A 21,254-nucleotide genomic window follows, 5' to 3' on the forward strand; every position below is an offset into this window, starting at 1 on the left:
TTTCGAAATGCCAAAATCCGAAATTGCAGATTTGAAGTAAATGTTTCAAGATACTCAAAGAAAAAAGAATTAGTAAAATAGGTCAAATAGTCACAGAGTTACAGCATTGTAGGTCAAATGCATTCCTTCGTAAAATTCGGTGATTTCGGATTCGTAAAACGTTTTGAAAATATATTTAATCAACAGCCACCACCCATTTTTGGGGGGATAGGTAAAAGTTTCAGAACGATCCTATGGTTAGATTCTGAGAAATCCGATTTGTGGACAAAACACAAAAAAAAAATAACAATAATAATCTTAACAGAAACAATAAGCTTTCATATGTAATATGAAAGCTTAATAACCTAATAGTTACTGCTTGTGTTTAAAAGCGTATATTATAGACTTCGTGGAATTGTTGATAATTTCCAATTATACATTATTTCATTGCGGGCATTTCTTAAACGTAAATAATTTAGGTTTTTTCTCAACACAAGAAACTACGCGAAGTGTTAATACCATCCTATTGATACAGTTAAATTGTATTCATAGCTGAATGTTTACGTAGACACTATTTTAATCATGTGAAATACTGTAGCAGTGAGAATCTTCAGTTTTATTTAAAAAGACTGGAACTATCCTTGAAACTATATTACCGGAAAACATCAAACACCATATACGCAGAACAGCACGTCCTGGAAATCGGATGAAACCTATAAATGTACAAATTGGTATTTATAATAAAATGGTATCTAAGGAATTGACAATATACACCAACGTTACTAATAACAATTAACGAAGAAAGATTAAAATATAAAATACATTGCAATAAAATAAAACAATAAGATAGTAATTAAACTCTTTGATGTATCAGCTGTCATAAGATTTATAGTAGCTTAACGTCTAATTTAAAATGAGGGATTAACAGAAACATGAGAATAACATAAATGTTTAATTGAATGAATGAATACTAAACGAATGAAATATTGAACGAATGAAATATAAACAATTCATAAATTTATCATCATTATAATACCACCTATATTCTTGTCAGAAAGGAAAAAAATCCAATTTACTTAATTTGATGAAGTATCATCGTGATGCTATTAAAATTTTACGTCCACGGATTTATCCAATTTTATTTTAATTGTTTGTAGTTTAAAGTGGCCATGTTTTTTGTAGACTGTTTCGGTACATTGATCGGGAATGGAGGCGGGGATAAGGAGGGTGGGATGAGTTGGGTTTTTTTCAGTTTGGGTATGTCACCCTCGCCTTTGTTTTATATATTTATATTTATAAATTTGTCTCAGAACGAAGTGAATGAAATGGAGGTTTAACGTTCTACTGTTCTGCTCCGACTTGGTTAATGAAGACAGGCATACGTCATACAGAGGAAAATTTTGCTCGGGCAACGGCACTATGGCCTGCTCTTATATCGAATTCCAACTACTAAACAAACCGTATTTGCGAAATGACAATTCAATAACACAACAGATGAAAGTCATTCCGTGGTTAATCCGGCTCTGCATTCAACAATTAAAATACATACACAGTGTCTAGTCAATCTGATTAAAATACATACACAGTGTCTAGTCCGTCGGATGGGTCGAAAAAAAACCCCAAGATTCTGTATACACAAGCGTGCCCGTAAAAGAACCATAGGCGGTTTTAAATTCCTGGAAATTATCACAATTATTGAGATGAGTTCGTATTAACTAAAAAGCAATATGGAGATCTGGGGAAACCCTTTCATGACGTCACTACGGTTTCCCAGTCTATAAATAGATAATACGACTCCCACAATTATTCATATTACTTCGGACTTTCAAATACACAGGACGTAAAGATGGAGCTGAAACTTTTTCTTGTTTTTATACTCCTAGTTATAAAAGGTGGGCTATACTAATAATTACCATTTACACTGAATTAGTAGGCCTATTTCAGGTTTTAATTGTTACCATTATTAGTCGGATCCTCATTTCTTGTTTGCTAGTATGTACGTTTAATTTCTTATTTCGATTGTTTTTTTGTTTTTTGGTTTTTTTTTTTTTAATTATTATTATTATCATTGCTAATTGCTGGAGGTGGGAGTTGTTGTTTATTTTTTTTTATTTTATTCTTTCTATTTTTTTTTGGGGGGGGGGGGGGGGATAAAGATGAACAGAAAGAGAAAACTCACTTTTAATACTATAAAATTATAAAACGATCATAGTGTCACCAATTGGAATACAGAATGTGTTAAATTTGATTCTTGGCAAGTTTATCAACTGTTAATAAGACTGAATTACATGTGTATAGCAGGATTTTCAGGGGAATCGCAGACCCGTTCATTTCCTGGAAAATGACTATTGCAAATAACAGAATGAAATCGATTCCCTTATGTCAGCCATATCAAATATCAAAAGTCCAGATGCGTGTAGAATCTCAGGAATTGTGCAACTTTTGATTTCCGAGGAAATATTCAATTTCAAGAAATATGTGGCGCTAATTTCACGAAAGTTTATAAAAATCGATTTCGCATAATGCATATTTTATCTTAACCTTGTATTAGAGACCGGTAAGGATAATGCTGTCTACAATTTTCTCCTGACCCTGTTAGAAATTTAATTTTAAGTCTGGTAAATTTACACGAGGAGTGGGAGTTTTAAGAAATAAGTTCATGGCCACCACTAACAAGACTCCTTGACAAATAAACGGAAGGTCGTATTGTTTGTAATATTGACGGAGTATGACTCAATAAATAAATATTTTAATAAAGAGGTAACCACGGTACTATTGTAGTATAGTACACGATCGATTGATATGATAAACGATCTATTATCAATCGGTAGGGGGGAGATTATTACCTTGTTTGAATTTTAGTCGTGGGAGAGGATATTGAGTAACAAAGGGAAATCGTGTCACTCTCGGAAAACAAGTATTGATTTGAAAGAGAGAAAGAGAAATAGGGTTTAACGTCCACTCGACTCAAACTAGGTCATTCCGGGACTAACACATGGTTTAACCTTATTTCAATAATTCGCTTGCGCGTAGGGGTCTTTAGCAGTGGGAGGAAACCGGAGGACCCGGAGAAAACCCACGAGATTGGACAGGCACCCCTACTCCTTGTCACGTACAACCGGGGATTCGAAACCACGCCAGTTGACTCAATGACAGGTCGTATGATACAGCACGCACGTGCTAACCATTCGGCCATCCAACCCCCCTATTGACTTGAAATTTTGATAAATCTAACCTTACTATGTAATAAAAATAATTGTTATGTAATAATCAGTAAAGTTAGATTTAGAGACACCAGAGAGCAATTATCTATCTATCATTTAAAAATAAATAGACTAGTAAAAAGGTTGAAAACTTTCATCATACCCCAGAAAAGGGCAGGGTACCATTTGAATACCCTGGTACCCGGGTTCCGGCGCCCCTGATCGAAGCCCATTCTCACTTATCGAAGTGACTTTAATAACTTTAGTCTGCTATTCGGGACTCAAAATGAGCGCAGAAACATTTGGTATTTTCAAACTCTTCTATCGCGGTAATAAACTCAAATGCGTTATCATGAACAATAGATGTGGTCTATACTAACACAATATTTTTGTGGGGTGTTTTATAACTTTATTGTCCACATAAACCATTGATTTGGTTTTGTATTTGTCGTTTACCGTTTATTTGTACCTTTTTGTGTTGCATTATTAGACAAATAATACCATATTTGATGTTATGAACAATCTTGTCGAGAATATATATATTTGACTTAATAAACCTCAAATATACGGTATCGATATTTAACCTTAAATTCGAGGTACCCACGTGTACAATTATCAAACCATCTTTACATGTTATTTTTTGTGTGTGTGTGGGGGGGGGGGGGGTATTAATTGAAACTCACATGTTGTGTTGTTGTCATATTAGGTTTGACAATTTTAGAATAAAGACAAACACCCCCCCCCCCCACCCCAACCTCCTCCATTACGTTTTACTGGTGTGTTTAGACTTATTTTTTTTTAAATCACATAAATTGAAATTTCCCAACAGAGCATATCGTAGTACGTCACTCACTTATGCTTTAAATTTATTGGCCAGTTATATACTATATATAATCATACACGGGATTCCCATTTAATCTTTTATAATATATATATACCTATAAATAACATGGGATTGCCAGTCTATAAAACTGCATTACTACGTTCATCTTATCATTTCATTATATGGAGTTAGCCATGTCGTCTTTACTAAATACGTTTATCCTTTTGATAATAGGTGAGTCGATACTTATCTTTGTATTTGTTATTGATAGACTTATCACCATACCATCCATGAAAAAAATATCTCTATGGAACTAAACTTAAAATATTATTATTATTATTTGTTTTACCTTTTTCACCTTTTGTGAAAACACTACCCATCTGGCGCCTTTCTTTCTTTCGTGTTGTTGCTGATATTTTTAATTCGTCAGGCACAAATTAAAGGTCAGATACAACTAAAACGATTCTTCAGTAATTTTATCGATATTTTCAATTATGTCAGGCACCAATTAAAAATATTAGGTACAAGTTCCTTGTCTATTACAGTGCCGAATTAGGTAAATAAAAATAAATCCAGGCCACAAAGAAATAAACTGCTATTCGGGACTCAAAATGAGCGCAGAAACATTTGGTATTTTCAAACTTTTCTGTCGCGGTCATAAACTCAGATGCGTTATCTCACCCGATCCGCCTATTATTAGCCTGCTAGTAGTAGAAAGTTGTTAGTCATTTTTAGATGCTCGTAGCAGCGCTAAGGGTGCCTCTGCGCCTCTGGGGGTAAATTGTTAGCCGCTACAGTAACAACTAACAAGGGCAGCCTTTGTTATCTACTATAGTAGCAACTAACAAGGGCCGTATAGTTTTTATTTTCTTAATAAATAAATCGAGACTTGGAAAACTAACTTTATTCCCATTTTCTGGTTATTGACGAAATGTGGACTTCTTTAATAAACAACTAAATTACTCATATTTTACTGCGGCCAAAATATTTATGAATAATACTAAAATAGGGATTAAAGATGAGATTTTGTGTAGATAATCAAGGCCCTATCTTATTTATAGGAGGGAACTGTGCGCTGTATGCATATATATTATTATTTAATGAACTTTCTTTTCAGAGGTCCCTATATTCTAATTTCGACAATTATAACATATACACTGTACATTGCATAAACTTCTCTCGAACAGTTCTGAGTCGCTTTTTGATCCACCATTTTATAATTTGCTCCCTTTACTATAGGAGTATTCTTCCCGTCTTAATGGATGTTTTGGTACATTAAAATCTGATCTTATCTATTATATAATTCCAATCGTATTTCTGACTATAGCAGTAACGATTTGTAGGCCTACTAATTTAATAAAAATAAAAAAACCCACGTAATTTGTCCTTTCGTTTTAAATGTATCGAACGTTAAATTGTTATTCGTAATATCTCTTTTCAATGCTAAAGTATGAAAACATTTGTTAGCTATGTAAATTCATCAAATCAAAAGTTCTAGAAAGATTTGGAATATTCTGATTCTGTAACAAATGTAAATTTATATTTCGGTCATTTTTGAAAATAGTGAGTTACTAGGGATTCGTCGTGGCCTAGATTCCGATTTGACTTTTAATGGAGGTATAACCGTGGCTGTAACAGGGACTTTCTTCTTGTCAAAATTTTATATCGAATGCAGCTAAGTCAATTTATTATGTCACACAATTAATTATTATCTTTAATCCAGTCAAAAACTGGAACTATTTTGCGATATGGTTCCATTTCGAGCGGTGATCTGGTTATGCGACACGTTTACCCGAATAATTCGCTTTCAGAATCTGATTATTCTGTTACCAATTTAATAATATAATTTAAAAAAAACAAAACTGTTTAGGATTATCTTATTTACGGAAGAGAACGTGTAATGGGTCGAATGTCTCGTCAATACAATATCAGACATTCTGAGATTAATTTGTTTTTATCGTTAGATAAATTTATCGTCTCAAGGAATGAGGCCGAAAGTTTTGAAACTGAATCAATCGGGTTGACTGAAAAAAACAAAACAAAAAAAAAAAACCCTAAGCATGTCGCCACGGCCATGGCATCATTATAGGCCTACAGTATTTGTTTAAAGACCCAAACGGTAAGTATTTCATATAGTTTATTAATAATTAAATTTTGCTATACATAGCCTACTAGATCTACTTCCTCTCACAGCCAAATGTGGTTAGAACTAAAACTTAGAACTTAAAAGGCCAGGCAAATTTTCTGATTTAATGTAACAATGCGTTGTTATTTATTGTTACTGTTATATAGGGCCTATAATATTAGTTATTACTTATTATAAGGGCCTGTGTTGAAGAAATTCCCTTACTGAAAAAGGAGACAATGATGCAAAATTAGATATCATTTTTCGATTTTTACAAAATAGATTGAATATGAAAACAGGACGAAAGCAAAAAGATAGGCAAAGTATGACATATTAAATTATGGAACTAAACTTAAAATATTATTATTATTATTTGTTTTACCTTTTTCACCTTTTGTGAAAACACTACCCATCTGGCGCCTTTCTTTCTTTCGTGTTGTTGCTGATATTTTTAATTCGTCAGGCACAAATTAAAGGTCAGATACAACTAAAACGATTCTTCAGTAATTTTATCGATATTTTCAATTATGTCAGGCACCAATTAAAAATATTAGGTACAAGTTCCTTGTCTATTACAGTGCCGAATTAGGTAAATAAAAATAAATCCAGGCCACAAAGAAATAAACTGCTATTCGGGACTCAAAATGAGCGCAGAAACATTTGGTATTTTCAAACTTTTCTGTCGCGGTCATAAACTCAGATGCGTTATCTTGACCACGAGATGTGGTCTTTAATAACAAACATTTTTCTGGTGTGTTTTATAACTTAATTGTCCACATAAACATTTGATTTGGTTTTATATTTGTCGTTTATCGCTTATTTGTATTTTTTTGTGTTGTATTATTAGACAAATAATGCTATATTTGATGTTATGAACAACATCGTCGAGAATATATATATATATATTTAACGAGTCACGCGCCATGCCGGGGATATTTAACCTTAAATTCGAGGTACGCACGTGTACACGTTGATGTCAAGATCTATTATCAAACCACCTTTACATATTTTTTTTTTTTTTGGGGGGGGGGGGGGGGTAGTAAAATCATTAATTGAAACTCACATGTTGTGTTGTCATATTAGGTTTGACAATTTTAGACCCCGCAACGTTCTCCATTACGTTTTACTTGTGTGTTTAGACTTATTTTTTTTTAAATCACTTAAATTGAAATTTCCCAACAGAGCCATTTATAGATTATATAATCATATACCTATAAATAACACGGGATTGCCAGTTAATCTTTTATATCTATCTAGTCTATATAACTGCATTACTGCGTTCATCTCTTCATTTCATTATATGGAGTTAGCCATGTCGTTATTACTATATACGTTTCTACTTTTAATAATAGGTAAGTCGATACTTATCTTTGTATTTGTTATTGATAGACTTATCACCATACCATCCATAGAAAAAAAAATATCTCTATGGAATTTAACTTTTGTGAGAACAGAAAATATCGATACAATGCCAAGGAGCTAAAAAAAATTCTTTATGTTTGAAAGTTATCAATTTTAAAATATTTTTTAAGTCATAATATGTCTTTTAGTGTTAAAACAAACCCCAGTCAGAGGGAAATAGATACAGGTATACTTGTTGTTCTATATATACATATATGACGTGACACCGATACTATTTTAGCTCTTCAAATGAAAGGTTACGACAACCCTAATATCTATTGTATATTACTATTGGCTTGTGGTCTGTGGTTTCCGCGATTTTCTTTTACTTGTGTTAACATGTCCTTGTTGGCTCTTTGAAATAATTTATATTCTATGATAAACAGTTCAGATAACTTTTCTATACAACCTGGAAAGAAATGTATCTTAAAATATAATATAAAAATATTAAAACTGCTTAGATTGTTATTAAATCACACCCAACTTCCTCTTTTGAAAGGTCGACAAGCAATATGCAAAAAAATGACTGATGTGCCGAAACATATCTTTCTATCTTCACTGTTACCCGGATCTATGTTGTCTGGATGTTCAAATCATAATATAAACAAAGATTTCGAAATACATATGTTATTCACATGCTTTATAAATAGAAACATTGGAAAACAATAGTAACCAAAGGTCAGACATACAACGACAAGCAAAATTCGGGGTGACAAAAATAAACATAAACAAAAATAAAAACACGTTTGCATAAATGATTTGACACTTCTGTGGGGGTGGGGGGTGAGGGGTCTTTCCTTTTAAATAGAAGAATTGTATTATTATGTTTTGTTTGATTCTTTTATCAAATTTGACCATGTCATTGACTATTATTAGGCCCGTGACCATTTTTCTTCGATGTAACGACTTTATTGATTATTGTTTGTTAAATACATTTTCCCTGGGATTTTGTATTAAACTGTAAACCTAGATGTTGGGTCCATTTTCAGGCCGGTTGTGGAGCTCATTTCCAATGTTACCTACCCTTAAAGTTAACCCTCAAGCCGTGTTGAGACGATCATATATATATTTATATGGCGATACCTGGATTAGTTGGATTTCAGTCCATTCTTTGACATGTGTATAATGAAGTAAGAAGTAAAACGTACAGAAACTGGCGGGAAAATATTAATGACATCACGCATTGTATTGCACCAGATAGCCAGATATCTACTTCGTGTTCTATATAAACCTTCTGATTGGTTAAATGAAAAGTTGTGAAATTTGTCGTTAAGATTAAACATGTAGATAAAAATTCCATAAAATTTGTTGAAAAAAAAGTCCAGGCAATCATGTATTTGTACGTGAACATTATGACATAAAAGGATAATTATGCTTTGAGCTTATAGATGCGATCGGCGGGTCGGATGGCCGAATGGTTAGCACGTGCACGCTATATCATTTAAAGGCGTGGTTTCGATTCCCCGGTTGTTTGTGACAAGGAGTAGGATCGCCTGTATAACCTCGTGTGTTTTCTCCGGATCATCCGGTTTCCTCCCACCGCTAAAGACCCCTACGCGCAAGCGAACTAATGAAATAAAATTGAACCATATGTTATCCCGAAATGACCTATGTGTCGAGTGGACGATAAATCTCTCTCTCTCTCTCTCTCTCTCATCGTGTTCATCAATTTATTACAGGGAATTTAACTGCCAGCCTGACAATCCCGTGTTCAGAACACGATGATTTAGAACAATCAGAAAAAATTGACAGTGACAAGCAACAATGTTGTAATGGTGTTAAACAGATGAAACAACCGGGTACAAAATGCTGTTACAGTAGGTATTAAAACCAAAAAGTAAAAAGCAGGTGGAGGAGGAGGGGGGGGGGTATATTTAGAACCATAGAACCATTTAAGTCTCTCTTCATCAATATCATTATCCTTTCTTTGGGGATACCGATCATTTTCTTTTAGATAGCTGCTTACATTTTGATGCTCTTAATATATCTATAGGTCTTTTAGCGCCCAATTTTATCATTATAACACATAATCTTGTTTATGGTGTTAGCAATAATCATTTAAGCCCAGTGTAACTTCTTTATCAATCATAATCAAAATGCCATCAAGAACAACTGCGTAGTCAATGTGTAAATATGTATACAAATATTGTTGATTAAGTATTCATTGTATTGTTTTCTTGTTTATTTACCCATATATATATATATGTTCATTTTTATTCTTGTATTTAGGAAAAGGGTCATAAAGTCTATGTCTGTTTCTCAATCCCATTCAATTTTTTGTTTTAATAAATTATTGCTTAAAAATTAAATATCATTACCAGTTTCACACGCCCACGCCCACGCCCACACCCACATCCATACCCAAACCCACACCCACACTACCAACCACACCATCACACACCCACACCAATGTTTTGCGGTTAGAGCTTTTGCTGTTAATATACATGTATATATGAATAGATTCTAGGCTGGCTTCTTTTCTTTCCGGCAGAAAAGTAGGACATTAAACCCCCTTTCATTCATTCGCTGCTTTTCTTATTTACATGATATGCATAATAGTTATTTCATATAGTTTATGAAAGTGTATTTCTTAATGCCCCACTAAAGACTAGGCATACCGGAATAAATACTGAGTTTAAGGCCTTAAACGGCTAAATCTATTTCTTAAGGCCAACTCAATTCTCGTCAAGGTCACTGGGATGTAAAAAAGGTTAAAGCACGCGGCTGTTAGCGAGATTGTAGGTTAGAGTTAGGGTAAGCGTTAGGGCTAGGGCTAGGTCCAGGGTTAGGGTTGGGATTAACGCTAGCCCTGTTTACATCTCGTGACATTTGACCAAACTTGAAGTTGGCCTTGTGAAATAGATCTAAACGCCTTATACAATCACCAGTACTTTTATTTAAAAAAAAAATATTCTGATTCAAAAAATTATCTAAATCAATCAATTGACTTATTTCTCTTAATCTGTAAAATATTTTGCATTCTGAATATTTGGGGTGTTTTCTTTTCAGGAAAGGCAACGTTCTATTTTCCAACGCATGAACTATGTTGCGGAGGTCGATTATTAAAAAGAACAGAGGGGCGATCCGAGTCGTGCTGTGATGGTCAGAAAATAGATGATGAAATAAACATTTGTTGCAACAACCAAATTTTTAAATTGGAACAAGGTAATGTTACATATACAATTCTAGAATACTTGGTAGGAACATTATCTCTAAATCTATAACACTGCAATGTTAAGCTAATATGTTTCAACATTAAGTACAACGTTTCCACATTAGGTACAGTGTTTCAACATTAGCTAAAACGTTTCAACATTAGCTAAAACGTTTCAAGAATAGCTACAACATTTTAACAGTAAATACAACGTTTTAACATTAGCTACAGGGTTTCAACTTTAGTTTGTGCTTTTTGGGTGGGTTTTTTTTTTTTTTTTGCTGTTGATGAAACGTTTCGGTGTTGTAATCATATTGCTGGCATTAGATGGGGTTTATTTTTGTTTTTTGGGGGTTTTTTGTCTTTGTTTTTGGGTTTTTTTTTTTTAAATGACTTGTGAAATCTTGTTGAAATGTCACAGTGTTATAAACATACTGACTGTAAATTAGTTTTTGCCTTGAAAACAACTTTGGAAATCTTGTGAAAATGTTGTGGTATTAAATTAAACAAACCAAAAAAATCCCGTGAATTCAATTTAAAATCCATATAAAATAAAATTGAACACCACCACCTCTCCCCCTCATTAAGAGCAAAACAAAACAAAATATTAAAAATTGGATTTACGTATTTCAGGACTGAAACGCCAAGACGCAGCCTGCTGTGGTCATAGACAGTTTGACATGAATAAGCAATTCTGCTGTGATTCTTTAAGTAATAAAGTCAAAGGAAGTGGATGCTGTAACGGAAGCGTTATAGATACTGCATCTCGTTGGTGTGATATTAACGGTCGAGCACTGTATAAAGACGAAATGCCATGTGGGGGTAAAACGATAAATCTTCGAACACATTCGTGCTGCAGAGGTACGTATTATGCCTTAAAAGCTGGAAGTATTTGACTATTGCTGCTCCCCTGTTGGCAACCTATTGATTATTTGGGCAGAATATTGTAGGACATTTCATCCTGAGAATAACCTTCAAGCCCTGTTCCCACTTGTCGGATGACGCTTGCGGGACTGACAATGAATGCATGTCTAGTCGTTCAGATGGTACCAAAAAAACGGGGCCCACCAGTGTACACATTGGCGTGAACGTAAAAGAATCCTTGGCAGTTGGGGTTGGAAGCTGTCTGATCAAAAATATAATCCTCCTATCGCACACAACGTGAACGTACAACAGTCCTTAGCAGTTAAGTTAGAAGCTGTGTGAACCAAATTCTTCTCCTCGTGCTGAACGCGTAACCACTGGCATACAATTTAACATATGTTAGTCACAAAATGACCGAAATATTGTGTTGACCAGACGTTAAACCCCATTCTATAAACATTATATTTTACCTATTGTCACGATTTTAAGAAGCAAACTTTTTACCGGTTCACCAATTTCTGATGAGGCGGTTTGTTTTCAGAAAGAACCGCGAAGTTTAATTGAATATTTTGTTTTTCTATATTTTGCTAAGATTGTTTTCTCTCTTTTTTGTAGATGTTATCAATGCTGTGGGTTATTTGGATCCGTATAATATACTTATTAAAGATAAACATCACGGTTGCTGTGGTACTGTTGCATATAATGTTACAACGGATCGATGCTGTGATTATAATCACACAATACCTAAACATACCCAGTTACAGTGTTGTGGTGCAGGTAATATTCTCTCTCTCTCTCTCTCTCTCTCTCTCTCTCGTGCACGTTCAGGTTTGGCAGTTGGAATTCAAGAACGACAAGCAGAAACTTTGCTTCTTAACACATTACATGACGCCTATCTGTCTCAATTAGCCTGGTTTGCGCAGAACTGTAACCCCTCTTTTTTTGCAATTAAGTTTTACCGTAGGGGTGAATTAAATCAAAAATTTCTGTCTAAAAATAAGGAATAATATGCTGATTTAGTAGGTTGTGGCTACCTGGGTCAGTTTTAAGACCTAATTCGTAACTGATTCTCAGTCACTTCATTGTCGAACAGTTTGTTTCTGATATTGTTATATCTACTATTTGGCTGTTGCAGGGTATTTTAATGTAACAACTCAATTATGCTGTGGAGGCGTAGTGTATGAGAAAAGGGACGGTTTAAATCATTGCTGTGGTGGAAATCCCTTTAACAGTAAAACACATGGATGTTGTGGAAGTGGTCGTATGTTTGATACAAAAACACAAAAATGCTGCCGTGGTAGGTTGTAATACAATTGGATTATTTAAATACACTCTTTAGAATGTCCTACTCCGTTCAAATCTAAGTTTCAAGGATGGCATTTGGTCTCTTACAAGGCAAATATGCCTGGTGTTTGAATGGGGCGAAATACACATAGGCATGCATGTGAAAGCCCCTTGACAGAAAATCCGACTCCCTTACAATATACTTATACGTAAAGAATATGTTGATGGGAGATTACATGCCATTCCATTCCAATTCCGGGAACCAAATATCTGTCGTTAGGTCCAGGCTTGTACGTGAGAAGTAGGAATAAGGTTTCCCCCAATGCTAAAGACCCCCGCCGCCTTATTCAAATAAAGATATTCCATGTTCGTATGGTTTATGTTGAGTTACGTTAAACCAAACGCCCCCCCCCCACCCCTCTGCTCATCCCAATTAAACAAGTTCACAATATGTAGATGAACTAAAAGACCAGACTAATGGACCTGATTGAGAATCTATCCCCTAAGAGTTAGAGTGGATTCTTTTGATACAAAATGGCGGTTAGGGAACACGTGTTTGTTTCTATAAATGAAACAGGCCCATTTGCCTTGACGTGACAATAAATATGATTAAAGGCAAAAGGCGTATAGTTTCGCGCTTGTCGGTTAGTGGACAGCTGTGAACAGTCTCTTTACATTATATTCGGATAATTCAACCAAAGTGTTACTTGTATCGCACTAATAAATTCATAAATAAATAGTTAGAATATTAAAATTGTCTATTTCAGGGTTAAATTCTACAGTTCAAGATAAAGCAGCGACGTGTTGTGGGTCTAAACATTTGAACAACGATTCAGTGTGCTGTCGCAATGCGTTTCCTGTAAAAAAGAATCACCTCGACGAGACCAAATGTTGTGTTAGTATGGACGCTTACGAATTGAAAGGAGAACCTTATAACAATGAGCGACAGGTAAGTTCACAATATTTATTAACCTTTAATTATTATTGTAGGAATGTCTGATCAGTGGTTGCTAATTGTAACCTGTATTAGACTGGAATCCGGTAACTCAATTCGCCATGCGCTGTCACACTTAACAGGAAGCTCCGGGTTTTATACCTCCATATTTTCCAACCAGCTTTCGCTTTGTCAGTGGTTCAGGAATGGGGCCTTGGCAATCGAGGGCGTCCTTCGGTTAATTGGGACTTGTGGGGCGGAAACCCTAGAAAGCGTGTATGTTAGAATTGCTTCAGGAATGATCTCTGATCGGACAATGTCCGGTTACTGGTCCTATCCGTCCAAATATAGCTGCAATGTGAAAATACCGTTATGGCAAAGAGCGTTATTTTCATATTGCGGCTTTATAGGGACGGATAGGAACGGTCAGCGGACACTGTCCGATCAGAGACCGTTCCTAAAGGAACTACGTGTTGTAAGAATTCGATGACTCGTTGACCGAAACGTTGCTGCCTGTTCTTTAGCCCCGTTAAGCGTTAGTGCAGAAAAGTAAGATATTAAACCTCTTTTCGTTCATTTCATTTATTGTTTTCCAGGGCTGTTACCACGGTAATGTTTATACGAAAGGAAAACAAAGGCCTTGTGGGAAAGATTTTATAGATCCTACCACGCATGTATGTTGCGGCCTTACCAGTTATAGAATTCCGGATGGAGAAAAACTGGCTTGTTGTGGTGTAGACTCTTATAACATCAACAAACAATTATGTTGCTTTGATAGTTTAAATAATATATCACCCAAAGAAGGAAAGTGAGTAGGTTTACGTCTAAACTTATTGTTCATTGCCGGGAGACATATATTTCACGGGGGGGGGGGGCGAATGGTTAGCACGTGCGTGCTCTATCATACGGCCTGTCATTGAGTCAGTTGGCGTGGTTTCGAATCCCCGGTTGTACGTGGCAAGGAGTAGCCTGTCCAACCTCGTGGGTTTTCTCTGGGTCCTCCGGTTTCCTCCCACTGCTAAAGACCCCTACGCACAAGCGAATTATTGAAATAAAATTAAACCATATGTTAGTCCCGAAATGACCTAGTTTGTGTCGAGTTCTCTCTCTCTCTCTCTCTCTCTCTCTCTCTCTCTCATATATTTCACACCTATCGCACTCCTTAGGACGTTAAACCCCATTTCAGTCATTCATTCCCCATTAGTCATTGATTTGAACAATACATTTTGGCTTTTTTCTACTCAAAGTTTTTGTTCGTTTGATACCAGTAAAGTAGAGATATTTTTAATAAAATTGTTTGGGCGATTAGCTTAATATTCTTCTCCGGTTCAATTTTACCATTTCGCTGCAGGATGTAGCTAAAAACTAATCCATGTATTTTTGAGTAAGATTTCATGTTTATTTTTGTAGATGTTGCGGATCTCAAGCCTATCCAAAGGAACAACTTCCTGGACGCTGTGCGCCTCAAATCACCCATCACCCGACGACGACCCCGATCCAGGTATCAGAGGATCTGAACCTTGAAAGCACATCCAATAGTAAAAGCAAGATAGAGATAGAATTGGCGTCAATCGTCTGTTTGACTATCTTTACTGGTTTTATACTAAACATTAATGACTAAACCACGTCCACAGCTATATATGAATGTTCACTTAAATTTCATGACACTATTCATTCCAATTACCACATTTTTACACTAAGTCATGATCAGAAATACTTATTTCATCAGCTCTTATAAATACATGTTATTTATTACCGTACATAGGGCAGAAAGGAGAAATGAATCTTTTTGTAATTATTTGACACACGTCTCAGCACAGCTGTTTTTGCAAAAAATTAAGACGTAAACCCCATTTCATTTTTCTCAGAAAAAAACATCGATTCATATATCAGTTTATTTAAACATGTTAGACATCAAACATGATTAGCCCACTGCCACCATTTCAGACTGATCTCTATTCAATATGCTCAAATGAAAACCCTTTGGTCTTCGCAAAGCCCCTGCAGTGTAAAACAGTCATCTGCAATTATAGTAAATGAGAGGCTTGTTGAAAGTTATACACCCGATCGACATGTGAACAATATTTCTGAACATAAAGAATAAACGTATAATACTGGTTAATAGATGTATAATATTTTATAGACTGTATTTTAAAAACCCCAAAACATTTCAAGTTAAGGAATGTGAGAGTAAACTCCACTGAGTTAATATTATAATATGTGTTTTGTTTAGTGACATAGATGTTGATTGTTAAATTAATGGGTGACGGATCTTGATTAATGAAATACTAATTTTGTTATTGTCATAATAATGAATTAATTAATGAATTGCATTTTATTATATTGCTTTTTTATAGCTGGTAAAATGATCTTTTTATATATTATATACATAAGAAATATCTATTATGTATTTATTTTGCGTAAAAATACGACCGTAAAAAATGAAATAGAAAATAGGTTGAAAATGTTTATTAAGTCATTGTTAATTAACCATTAATTAGTAGGTTGCTGTTCCATCAAACTTCTGTAGTTGGCGAGTTGTGCTAGTCATATTTAATTATTAGCCTGTCATAAATGATGTTGATGCTTTTTATATCTTCTTTGTAAAATGTTATATGGATATTTGTATGCTGCCTCGTATGGGGTGTTGATACAATAAATCTATCTATCTATCTAATAACGGCATTAACGTAATATAGATGAATTCCTCGAAAATAAAAATTCAATGACCTCGCAAAAATATATTTTTTTACTCATTTTGTAACATTCCGACCTCTGTAGTAGACAGTAATTAAAGAATTAAAGAGTATATAGTATAAATGTATGTAACTTTTTATATTTTTATTACTAATTTCATATCATTCCAGAGCTTTCAACAAAAAAAATGTAATGAGATTTTAAAAAGGGTGTGGGACGCATCCATATTTTTTTTTTATTATGTGTGGGGTTTTTGTTTTTGTATATTTTCCATTTGACTGCAATGATATGTATATGGTAAAGTATAATTTAAATCCTGCTTATCAATAATAAAGTTATAAATAAGAAATTCAATACAATACCCCCACCCACTCATTTTATTTATGTTATATAGATAATAAAATACTTTAGTAATAAATTCTGAGTTTTTATTGCCAAATGATAATTCTTAGAACTTTTCAATGTCATTGGAAATGTCAATAAAGTTGAACGTTCACAAGAATTTCACCATCTACGTCAAACACACACGTGAGCCTCGGAAAAACAACCTGGTGATTCACCAACGTGTAAACTTGTGGGTTCAAGGACCGATTTACCGGGTTTTCCATCGATCTTCCATAGAAATCTTTTCTGTCATGAGTTGGTAAACAATTTATTACAGGGGTCAGATTTGAAGATTAGCGTTTAGACCATTGACGTCATTGATCATTCTTTGAAAATGATTAAGGGGAAATTTGATATCTTGTTTGTGAATTTGTTAAACAACGTATAATCGTTGTAAAGTTTTTAAAAGTAGGTCTATGTATTATAATGTACACGTTGACCCATAATAACTTCCAATTGCGTATGACTCGGGTCTGCTTTGGTTACATTTGACAATTGATGTCACGGCATATTCACGTATATTATAGTAATGAAAACAACATTGCCCGTCAAAGAAGAAAACACTCAAATTGTGTCAGAATCAATGAGTCATGCCTCCATATATAATGACATATTTAATACAGCAAATAGGACAAGTTTTGCCCACTTTTATGGAAGATCGTTACGTCAGAAATTTTCCAAAATGCAAACGAAATGAAATGAAATGGGGTTTACGGTCCTACTGTTTTGCTCCGAACTGGGTTAATGATGACGGGCATATGCCATACAGTGTGCTATGAGGGAAATTTTGCCCGGACAGCGGCACTACGGCCTACTCTTATATCGAATTCCAATTTTCAAGGGATCTTTTACGTGCACGCCAATGTGTACATGGGACCTCGGTTTTTCGTCTCATCCGAATGACTAGACAGCTGTCCTTGTCAGGCCCTCTTCCAAAATGCAGCGTCGTGTGTCATTCCATTATACGACACAGGTTAAACGAAGAGAATTACGCAAAATATTGGGTTTCACCGATGACTTTGGCGATAGCGTAAATAACATTTTTGACTATAACCTCAATCGCTAATGAATATATTTGGTATATTTATAAAGCAGATTCCTTTAAAGTGAACTTGAAAATAGCCTCGTGCCTATCAACACTGTCTCAGACTGAATAAGGAATGATGGGCCTATAATTTCTTACATCGACACTGCACATAACTATCAGAATAACATGCGTGCTTTGTCAAGCTCGGTTACAATTTCTCATATGCAGCGGCGCTGACAATATAGGTATGTCGATAGTTTTCGGAAAGGGGCGAAAAACTGAGGTTTGATTTCTCATATTCAGTGGCGCTGACAATAGGTATGTCTATAGTTTTCGGAAAGGAGCAAAAATTGAGATATGATTTCTCATATTCAGCGGCGCTGAAAATATAGGTATGACTATAGTTTTCGGAAAGAGGCGAAAAACTGAGGTCTGATTTTTTTATATTCAGCGGCGCTGACAATGATATAGGTATCTCTATAGTTTTCGGGAAGGGGCAAAAAACTGAGGTTCAATTCACACAATTTTTTTTTTGTATCTATTCTTTAAATTACATCTAACTTCCGGCATGCGCCACTAACATGGGGGGGGGGGGGGGGCACATCAATCAAAGGGATATATGTACGTGCTACGACAAGGTACACGGTTGTTCATGTTCGAACTAGTTTTAGAGATAATGCGGAAGTTGTGACATATTTCACAAGCTTCCTACCACCATGCACTAACAAATATGTAAATAGAATGACTCATAACTGTTATCAAATAAAACTTATAAATGGTTATAATCGTGATGTATATCTATTTTTTTTTTTTTTTTATTATTCAAATTTTCAAATAATAAAGTCTGGCTGCTAGCTACTATTTTGACATAATATTACACTAGTGTGACTCTATTCATAACCTGTGACCTCAATCCTTTATCAATAAAATATTTACCAAGAAATTATATTTAAGATACATTATATAAGATTTAGATAAAGACTTGATCGCTCTTATTATAATGGTTCAAAAATGGATAATGTAAAATGAATATATTCAAAATTTGATTCAAATTACTTTATTCTGAGCGATGATATTAGCCTTTGAAGGTTTGATAATGTGTGCACTGATTGTAACCAAGGTGCTGGTTGTTCGAAGCTTAGCCTCGTTTCACCAGTTTTTTATTAAATCATTGGCTTAACCGTACTAATCTACTTAAAATCGGACCCATCCGATGGCATCGAGACTTGATTACGGTCTTGCCATGTTAATAAATGTCTAATAAATAGATTATATAACATTTAAGGTCTAAAGAAAGACCTGCAATGGACAGATTTAGCTCTTGCATAATGTATGTTTAAGTAAGATTTAAAGCAGTGGAGTGAAATGTTCAAATTTCTATTTTGATATATACTATTCAAAAAAAGTAGGGGAAATTTGATTTTTAAGTGTTATTAAAGTCACCTAATGAAACTGACGAAGAAACAAATGACAAAATGAAATGAAGTTCACATTCATCGATTTATTCCAAATGATCGTTAGACTAAGTAAGGCACAGGCTGACCATTATAAGGGTAAAATGATACCCGGGGTCAAACAGCAAAGTTACCACAGCATCACAACCAAGTCAGGTACGGGTAAATCCTCCTCTGTTTGCCAAACAAGCATTGATCCGACGTGGCATACTCCTAATGAGACGTCTAAGGTCATTTTGGTCCAGATTGTCCCATTCCTGTTGCAACGTAGCAGCAAGTTCTTGGACATTGGCAGGACGGTGTTGACGTTGACGTAACCTCTGTCCAAGCATGTCCCAGACATGCTCGATGGGGGAGAGGGCGGGACTCAGTGCTGGCCAAGGTAATGTGGTGATGTTCTGTTGTTGGAGGTAACCTGTAACGATCCTGGCCCTGTGACATCTTGCGTTGTCATCCTGGAAGATGAAACGGCGGCCATGACGTCGTGCGAACGGCACAACATGGACTGCCAAGATGTTGTCCCGGTAGTACTGGCCTGTAACACGCCCTGCAACAACATGTAAAGCCGTTCTTCCAGCAACAGTGATGCCTCCCCACACCATAACAGAACCACCCCCAAATCGATCATGTCTGATGACGTTAACGTCTTAGAAGCGCTCGTTTCGACGACGCCACACCCTCCTACGTCTGTCCAAAAAATCAACAGTGAACCTTGACTCATCTGAAAACATCACATTGCTCCAGCGTCGATTATCCCAGTGTTGACGATCCCTACACCAACGACGTCTTGCCTGAATGTGATGATCTCTCAAACAAGGGATCACGCGAGGACGTCGGGCGCGAAGGTGACCCCTATGCAGTCGATTCCGAATCGTCTGGCCACTCACTCTCACACCAGTGTCTGTTTGAAGACGAGCGCTGATCTGATTTGCTGTGATGACACGATTTCTCAAGGCCAAGGTACGGATAAATCGATCCTGGGCTTGAGTTGTCGCCCTTGGTCGACCTGAGCGTGGTCTGTCCTGTACAGATTGTGTATCACGTTATCTGGACCATAGCCTGCTTATGACAGACTGAGAAACATTCATCGTCCGCGCCACAACCGCCTGTGTTGTGCCGATCTGTAGCATGCCAAGGGCACGTAACCTTTCATTTTGGGTAAGCCGACGCATATCAAAATTTGTTTTCTGGTCACTAAAACAATTAAACTGATGTTTCCACCCTGGAATTCAATGCCACAATGACTGTAACATTCAAAGTCAGAGTCGTGCAAATCTTGGGTTGGACCCCCATGATGATCCCAAGCATCACCTGCATTCCATGCGGTAGCTATTGGTGCGTTTGGGCGTCACATGTAACTGGAAATGTTTCTTCTGTTAGGTTCTATAGTGACTTTTTTCGTAGTCATTTGCATATTTTAGTATTATGCCCCCAAAATCAAATATCCCCTACTTTTTTTGAATAGTATAGTATGTAAGATTTAGGTAAAGAACTGGTCGTTCTTGCTATAGTAGTTAAAAGAAAATTATGAAAAATGAATTTATTGAAAATGTCAATCAAATTGCTTTAGTCTGTGCAAAGTTATGAGTATTTGAAGTTTTGACAAAATGTAGCGTAGATTGTTTATTATTGTAGCAACGGTACATGACAATCGAAAGTTATAGTCTCGGTTATCTATTTCATCGTTAAACTATAACAATTTGTAACGTTTGAAGGTAGAAAATAGGCAGATTTAATTCTTACATAATGCATCTTTACGAGATTTCTATAAGGTTAATATTGCACTGATGTATGAGGACAAGATTACTGTTAAGGTCGTTTAATAAACAAATGAAATTAAATGAAATGGGCTTTAATATCCTCCTGGTCTGCACCGAATGGGATAATATCAAAATCTATCTCAATTCGTTGCTTCTCGATATATT

General features: G+C 35.4%; 1 protein-coding gene across 3 annotated transcripts; it reads left to right on the top strand.

Moving 5' to 3' along the window:
• The first annotated feature begins 1,818 nt into the window (after positions 1-1,818).
• LOC126820306 (galaxin) lies at positions 1,819-16,876 on the top strand. Of its 3 annotated transcripts, none has more exons than XM_050548164.2 (9): positions 1,819-1,871; positions 9,211-9,348; positions 10,541-10,696; positions 11,319-11,546; positions 12,165-12,326; positions 12,685-12,846; positions 13,601-13,782; positions 14,364-14,575; positions 15,178-16,876. In XM_050548164.2, exons 1-9 carry the CDS (start codon positions 1,826-1,828, stop codon positions 15,386-15,388), a joined length of 1,497 nt encoding a protein of 498 aa, XP_050404121.1. In that variant the 5' UTR covers positions 1,819-1,825; the 3' UTR covers positions 15,389-16,876. The 3 variants fall into 3 exon arrangements, with proteins under 3 accessions (XP_050404121.1, XP_050404120.1, XP_050404119.1); XM_050548163.2 differs by lacking the exon at positions 1,819-1,871 and adding an exon at positions 4,123-4,239; XM_050548162.2 differs by lacking the exon at positions 1,819-1,871 and adding an exon at positions 7,381-7,482.
• Positions 16,877-21,254: the final 4,378 nt, after the last annotated feature.

The sequence above is a fragment of the Patella vulgata genome, chromosome 5 (genome assembly GCF_932274485.2).
Source record: "Patella vulgata chromosome 5, xgPatVulg1.2, whole genome shotgun sequence".
Taxonomy (NCBI): domain Eukaryota; kingdom Metazoa; phylum Mollusca; class Gastropoda; family Patellidae; genus Patella; species Patella vulgata.